This window comes from Gymnoscopelus microlampas, assembly GCF_963454915.1.
Source record: "Gymnoscopelus microlampas genome assembly, chromosome: 2".
NCBI classification, from domain to species: domain Eukaryota; kingdom Metazoa; phylum Chordata; class Actinopteri; order Myctophiformes; family Myctophidae; genus Gymnoscopelus; species Gymnoscopelus microlampas.
In genome coordinates this window covers 34789224-34797557 of record NC_139939.1, presented here as the reverse complement: position 1 = coordinate 34797557, position 8334 = coordinate 34789224, and the positions used below count along the sequence as shown (strand labels likewise).

At 46.0% G+C, this 8334-nt stretch overlaps 1 protein-coding gene across 1 annotated transcript in view; it reads right to left on the bottom strand.

The window, feature by feature from the left end:
* The window catches only part of pkd1a (polycystic kidney disease 1a), a 136910-nt gene that overhangs the window by 66735 nt on the left and 61841 nt on the right, over window positions 1-8334 (bottom strand). The window contains exons 19-23 of the mRNA XM_084084611.1: window positions 5382-8014; window positions 5008-5214; window positions 4546-4842; window positions 3894-4333; window positions 3359-3509 (exon numbers count right to left, since the gene is read on the bottom strand). Coding sequence (XP_083940737.1) covers window positions 3359-3509; window positions 3894-4333; window positions 4546-4842; window positions 5008-5214; window positions 5382-8014 — 3728 coding nt within the window. The remainder of the gene's footprint in view (window positions 1-3358; window positions 3510-3893; window positions 4334-4545; window positions 4843-5007; window positions 5215-5381; window positions 8015-8334) is intronic.

Sequence of the window (8334 nt, the reverse complement as noted above, 5' to 3'; positions counted from 1 at the left end):
GGGTGTTCAGGTGGGCAAAGGTCGGCAGATTACCAGCCCAATTCAACTACTGTAACAACAATGTTGTTCAGAATAAGTGTGATTTCCATACATAGAGCCTATTGAAAAATAAAATAAGATAAATAAATTAAAATATTGAGTACAGCTTCTCTGCTCATCCAGTGGTCTTCAGTGTGGCAATGTGGGCCATCAAACTGCCAATGATTGAGGCCACTGGCTCTAATAACATATTAACTGTTTTGACAGCACTGGCATTATGCCATATTTCAGGCTTCTGCTAGACCTACATAACGCCTGGGCGCCAGCTCCAAAAACTCCTCTGTGACAGTCATAGATGCATCAACACAAATAAATAGTGTGGCGGCCTCATGGATAATTGCAATCAGACGCAAAACAAGGGCAAATTGCACTCAGCTGTGAAACATTATGGCCATGTTTACACTGGCATTACCATTAGCGCAATATCTTTTGTGAATCTGACCTTAAGACTAGGCAGGGACGTGGGACGTGTAAGCCATGTACGTAATAGTACTTCACATTAATCTGCTGGGAGAGGCCGAAACCCACAAAGTGGTGTTGCGTTCATTGCTTAGTATTTAGAGTGTGCCAAAACAACAAGGCTAGGCCTTGCCAGTTGAGTTTTCATCATCTGCTGCACACAATGGCCACGGCAAGGACAGAGGCCAACTGCACTGATCAGGTTTTCTTTGACTGTTTTCAACAGCTTCTTCTCTCCGTACTGACCAGTAGTATCTGGCAGGTTCTTCAGCCACACCATTCTCCTTTCAACTTATTCTATTTGGTAGGGATGGACCGATGTGAACATTTCGTGTCATGATTATTGTGGCGAAAATAATTGCGATTAATGATATTATCACAATAATCAAAATATGCTTTGAACTCTTAAAATGTCACCTTTGTTGTATATTCTGGGGGAAACATTAGCCCAAAATTGGAGATCTACAAGCTTGCAATGCGTTGCAGGCTTGTAGATCGACTATTTTTGGAAAAGAGATTTGGTGTTGATGGAAAAAAGTGGTCCAAGTACAGAGCCAACTCATACAGTGTATGAAGGACAATTTGACGCTAAATTGAAATCTCTGCCATATGATTATTGTGAGCATTTCTTTATCACAATAAATGATAAAAAGGATTATTTGATTTGATTTATTAGACGTCATGGTTAAAAGAAAAACACGTTACATGCTTCTCAAGGAAAATGTCAAGGATAGAAAAACAATAAAGTCAGTGACTTATTTCCATTGTGGTGCTTGGTCTGAGACAAACAAAACATTATAACATAAAACAGGCAATGCAACAATAAATAAACCATTCTATAACTATAATACTAAACACTGCTTACATAAATAAAATATCTAATAATAAATAGAAGTGGCCATGCTATTCTGCAACATTTTCTAAAAGTCATGCTTTGAGACTGTCCTTGAAAAGAAGATGACTACTAATGCTTTTTATCGTCGCGGTAGCAAGTTCCATTTGACTGCTCCTCTATATCTAAATGAGCATTTTCCCAAATTAGTTTTGAACCTGGGCAAGTACAGGTCTGCAATGCTGGCTCTGGTGCTGTGGAAATGAACTTAACCACTCTTCTTAAAAAGATTGCTGAATTACACAGGGGCGCCGCTGCTGCAGGGGATGCATTTCGCCCCATTTTCAATCACTCACACACCCCACGTCCCATTTCACCTTTCATCCACAGTCACTCTCTACTTCCATTATCCCTCTCAATCACACAGATTCATACTCCATACTCTTGCCTTCACCTCCATCTGGCCTCTCAGCACACTGGGTGTCCTTTTCTCTGAGTGTGCGTGGGTGTGTGTGTGTGTGTGTGTGTGTGTGTGTGTGTGTGTGTGTGTGTGTGTGTGTGTGTGTGTGTGTGTGTGTGTGTGTGTGTGTGTGTGTGTGTGTGTGTGTGTGTGTGTGTGTGTGTGTGAGTGTGTTTGAATGGGCAGGGTGGGGGAATATAGCACCAGCTGTGGAATGCAGAGTTTATCTCCATGTAGTTACATATCACAGATGCCTGTCTTTCTCCTCACACAAGCACACTCACACACAGGGATTAAAGCAAAATAATCTCAGTCACGACTGAAACTTTTTGTCAAGCCGAAATGTCATTTGTGAAATGGCATGAAAGGAACCCCACACACTAGTGTTCTGTTTCCTAAACAGGGATAAAAGAGGCTCAATGAGAAAACATCTGAAACTAAAAACAGGCTGCTATTAGGCTCTTGAATGTTTTCTGCTAAGTGCTTTGCATACATCAATAAGCACAGGAGACATAGAAGCCTACTAGTGTACGTATGACACACAATGCTCAGCCATACAAAGAATCATCCCCCACTGTGAGTGAGAACAGCGTAATATTATTTCATGAGCCTAACCTTACCATGTAGGCTACTAAACCCATTACCATGGTAAACTAATGATATGGATATGGCCAGTGTTGGGCAGTAACGCGTTACTTGGTAATATATTACTGTAATATTATTACTTTACCAAGTAACGAGTAGTGTGACTTATTACAGCTGCCAAAACAGTAATATTATTACATATTACTGATCCAAGTAACGTTACGTTACAATGAACATGATTTGTTTTTGTTTCTGACCGAGATAAAAAGCGTTCTCTCTTCGCTGAATCATTGTCCATGAGCCTGCGCCGCGGTGTGTCTGTGTCCAACAGACAACTTAGCTGCAGATCCGTGGAGCAGCGCATTTAAACGGCAGAGTAGAAGGTTGTCACGTGCGCAAAAAGAGGCTACTACTCACACATCCTCTGAGCCACTACTGCTACACAGGCCCTTTGAACTTCATTAATTTCAATGGAAGGATGTACTACCTTTACCAGCGGCCAATTACCCAGGGGTAAAGTCGCTGTTTCCGGTTAACAGGCCATGATTGCAGCTGTTTTCTCCAGAAAAATGTATAGATGCGCGCATACCTGGTTTAGTAGCAAGAGGAAAATCAGAACAGAATTTGCACAGGCTGCACACATATCACGTCATACACATTCCAGTGTAGCCTCAGAGCATCGATATTTGGCCCCAATCCAAGCCCCTTTGACTTGATTATAAAATATACAGTATATACTGTACTTTTTTTTTGCTGTATGGTATACACAATTTGACAGAAAGAATGTCATCATCTGTGAATGTTTACTTTTAATCTATCAAATTTCCCCTTGAGAATACAAATTTGTTTTGGTTGTATGATCTAATCTACTCTAATCTAATATCAACCCATGTTTCTATTCCATTCGTCTTATGCTATTCTTTAATCTGGACAACAACTGCTCTGCTCATTGGACAGTTTTCATTAGAATGTGTGCCTTTTACCTTGGAGGTGTCATGGCAGTCCCAGTGGTAGTGGAGCAGTGCCTGACTGTCTGGGTCCATGTTAGGGTCATATGACTGCTCCGCGCTCAACTGCAGGTCTTGGGTTCTCGACCACACCCTATATGTGCCCCCCTCAATGATTGGCACCAACCTGGCAAAGAAGAGTATACAGTATTTTTTCATTCAGTCATTTAAAAAAAAAAAATCTTATCTTATCTGATCCTACCTTATTTTATCTCATCAGAGTACTGTACTCATCAATGAGATGAGTACAGATTGCTTTGCAGGATGCTATGAAATTTCCGTCTATGGTTTTAACAACTCAAGTATATACTGCGTTGTCCGTCATATAGCGAAAATAACCAATGTAAAATTTTGCAAAGGGTCGCAACGCTGAATGTTCGCCAATTTATTTCAATTTTCGCCCATTATGACATGGCCAGAATAGGGACACTATGGTTCATGTGGTTAATAATAATGTTAGTGGGGAGACAAAGAGTACATGCACAGTGCTTCATGACATTTATTCACTGACCTGGCAGCCATGACACTCAGTTGTAGACAGGCAGCTTTCCTCAGTGGCACGCCTTCATAAGACAGGGAGAAGACCAGGGTGTAATTGCCTGCCGCCAGTGCCATCTTAGGCACTGACAGCTGCAGACGTCGCACATCCACCTCCGCCGGGAGAGGGATCACGGAGACAGGTGAAGCTCCTGCCCCACGAAGGCCAGAACCTATGCTGCGGTCCTGTTCATTGTTGCAGTAAGGAGTAGAGAGGATCTGCCATAGGTACTGTGCTCCATAGCGTACGCAGCCTTTTAAGTCGACGCTCGCCTCTACCAAGGAGGGCTGGGAGCACCAGATGCCCAGTCTGGGTGCTTGGACTATATGTACTTCTGGCTCCTCACACTCCAGCACACGGATGTTCACTTCCACCTTGGCCAACACCCAGCTCACAAGGTTACTGCAGTTCACCTGGTGAGAAGAGTGATGGGGCGGTCAGATGACAAAACAAAGCTAATACCAGACATCAGTCAAAAATGGTTTTGAAACAAAGGTGAAGGGTGGAGACAGGAGATCACATCTATCACAGGTCTGGATTCTACCAGGGTGCATGTTATTTAGAACTTTTGAGAACAAGCAGATATAAATGGCACATAATATGGCATGTTTACAAGGAAACATACCTGAACAAGGTAGAGTCCAGGTTGGCTGTACTTATAACCCATCATTGCAGTGTTGGTGAGAAGTGGAGTGGATCCATCACCAAAATCCCACAGATACTGAACAGGGGTAGACCTGTTGTGATAGGCCCTGAGTTCCACTGTCTTATTGATAAATGTGTCATTTGGCACTGCATCCAGACCAGGGTTAGTCAGCACGTTCTGTACCAGGATGTGCTTGGTGATGTTCTGGTCATGTAGTGCATTGAAGGCCCTCAGGTAGATGGTCAGCGACCCAGCCTGCCCTGGTGTGTAATATGCCTAAGGGTTGAGTGGAAAATAAACATAAATAAATAAATGTAGGCCACAAAATAGCCTTTGACATGGTTTATTGTGATAATAATAACAGGAATCATAGTTTCCACAGAGAAACATATTATCCCCATTCCGTCTTCTATTATCTAACATCACTTCAGTGATCTTAACCTCTTTGCCTCTCTGCCAAGATGCTGCTGGCTTCAGGTGGTGGAGATCAAACGTCCACAGGAAGTTCACAGGTTTGCCTTTAAGGATGCTGGCAACAAAGGTCCTTCCCACTCCCACAGGAATGGCGGCCTCGCAGCAATCTAGGATAGACAGTCCACGCACTGGCTCCATCACCTCAACATGGAGGTAGCATCTCTTGGAGCTCACCTGGATTCACACCGTGAAAAGGGGAACAAAGGGCATTGTCTTAGTTCAGCCAATCATATGACATTCCCCATGCATAAGAGTGTAAAATGAACTGCCTTGATTACTGTGATCATTTACAGTATGTTTACTGTCTATTCTTATGTGTTAGATTTCCCCTTGAATTTTACCTGGTTGATCGCAGTGAGGTTGACAATATACGTATCCACTCTGGTGAAATGGTGGACAAAGGTTTGGTTGGGCAGTGAAGGGAGCATTACAGTGGCATCTCCGCTGATGCTAAGGATAAGGTTAACATCTGAACCCGCCGCCACAGAAATGGTGAACTCCACCCTTTCTCCAACCGCTGCGAACTTCTTATTGGCCCTCAACTCCAGCCCCTGAATCTTTTCCTGAACAAAGAACTCTCTGGTAACGACTTCACTGCTCACGTCGTTGGTAGCGTTCAGGGCAACGATGGTTGTCTTCGGCTCAACGAAAACCAAAGAGCCTTTCTTTCCCTTTTCTGTCCTTCCCGGCAACAGCCATGTCCATGTCACGTTGGTTCCTCTCAGGACCTCGCCCTGGAGCGAGATGTTCACCCCTGTCGCCACGTAATTCTGTTCTGTGACATTGGTAGCTGTGAATGTCACCCCAGTAATGACCTCCTGGACTTCGACAAACTGGGACACGATCTCTGAGCTAACCTCGTTGGAGACCTCTACACTGACGAGCCTCTGACCGGGACTGGTGAAGGCATGGGCCACCCAGGGGTTGTTCCATGGCATAGCATCTCCATCCACAGTCCAATGGTACCGCAGATCTGAGCCCAAGGCCAGCACTGTCAAGTTAGTTGGGACACTGACTGCAACTGGGTTGTCACTGATGTGCAGGTACACTTCCCCAACGGGGTCCAGGAACTGGATGGTTCTGTTGACAGACAGATGGCCCAGGAGGTTGGCTGCCCGGAGAAAGATGTCACACGGGCCTGGAGTGGAGAAATTGACGGGTACCGTCTTCAAACTGATGTTGAAGACTGAGCTAATGGGGTCTAGCTCCCTTCTGAGGTTCCAGGTAAAGGACATGTTAGTTCCTTCCCTTAACACAGCCTGGAGGTTGAGTGCACGGTTTGTGGGGAAGCAGCATCCCTCCACGCCGACACTGCTGCTTCCTGCTACCTCTTCCTCTGCTATAATCTGCAGCCCCTCCAGCTCGCACTGCACAAAGACAAAGACGCTTGCATGCGCACTTCCGACATCATTCTCTGCTGTCACAGTGATGTTGAAGGTCCCTACAGAGCGGAACGTGTAGAAGGTGGTGTCGGTCCCCGGGACAGGGTAGGAGGGAGACGGTGTCCAGGAATACCGGACCCCATCTCCTTCATCCATCTGGGCCTCAAAGTGGACTGTAGCATTGAGAGGGACATTCACCAGGCTGGCATTGACAACTAAACCATGTATCGCTGACAGCACAGGTACAGTTAAAACAGTGTGATTGCTGCTAACTGTGTTAGCGGCGGTCAGAGTAATGTTGAAGTTTCCAGAGATGTTGTAGGAGTGGATGACGCTCTGACCGGTCAGGATTGTCCCATCTCCAAAGCTCCAGGTGTAACTGACGTTTGAGGCCAAGGAAGAGGTGTTGAAGAGGTATGGTTCCCTAAGAGTCAGGTTATTGTACGTAGTGCCATTGTGGTGAATCAAAACCGGGCCCACAGGCCTCTGAACTTCAATTGAGACACTGGCATTGTCAGTTGAGATGTTGTTGAATGCGGTGACAGTTACCACATACTGACCCGGGCTTTTATAGGTGTAAACCATTCCTGCAAAATTACTGACGAATGCAGAGTCCTCATCCAGTCCAAAGTCCCACCGATAGCTGTAGTTAAACTCTGGCTCCATTCTGGCCTGGAAGCGGATTTCTTCCCCGACGCGGTAGTGCGTCTTGTCAGCGGTAAGGCTGACATTGGCCAAAAATGGTTGCACACACACCCAGGCGAAGAAGTTGGCCTTGGTAGCCCTGTTGACTCCACTGGAGAGCAGCAGGGAGAGGTGGTAGCTCCCACTGGTGTGGTAGGTGTGTGCGATTTGAGGGTTCCCGTGGTACGTCTCGTTGGGGCTGCCGTCGCCAAAGCTCCATTCATACAGGTGAGCTGATGCGTTACCAGACACCCAGGCCCGGAAGGGGGTGGATCTCCCTTCTTGGACACATCCTGAGGGCTCCACCTTCACCACTTGGAATATGAACACATGGACGGGCAAGATGAACCAGCCGGAACTAAAAGCATTGCTGGCAGTGACGTTGACCGTGTAGTTGCCGTCTTTGATGTAGGTGTGGGACACGCGCGGCTCGATCGTCGTGTAGTTGTTCCCATCCCCCATGGAAAAGGTCCAGGTGATGTTATTGCCCGATTCCAGGCGCGCCCACACAGTGGTCGGGCTGTGCAGCTCCGTAGGGGAGGAGCTCCCTGCTGTCAGTTCCTCGATCTCCTCATAGACCAGCATGGCGGTGCAGGCCTCGGTTGAGCTGATGGTGTTGTTCACTGACACGCACACGTTGAAAGCTCCGCTCTGCATGTAGGTATGGTTCACCTGCCTGCTCGTCAGAGCAGGCAGCGGGTCAGAGCCGTCGCCAAAGTGCCAGGTGTAGTGGATGCCGTAGGCCGATGGCCAAGCGTGAGCCTCAAACGTGGCCGACTTGCGAGCTAGGAGGAGGCGGGGCACGGTCACAATGTCGATGCGGTTGAGGATGCTGTAGACGTGCATGGTGACTCGCTGGCTGATGTTTTCATAGCGGTTGGACACCGACAGCAGCACTGGGTAAACTCCTGTGAGGAGGGAGTGATATGGAGAGTGAGGGATGACAGAAAATGAGAGAGAGAGAGACAGTGAGAGAGAGACAGAGAGAAAGTCAAATGACGTTATCTTCTGTTACTGAATGCTACAAAAATCCATGCTTTCTAAGCTTTCATCCTAGTTAAGAGAGTAGTATTCACAACAGAGCAACGCTCAGCATCAGTAATGCAACCATAATCTCAATAAAGAACATCCTCAATATGTTTTTTATGTAACATTCACCTATGCAAAAGTATGAAAGATTTATCCAATGTTAGCATGCAAACATGTGAAAAATAATGAAAAATAATGA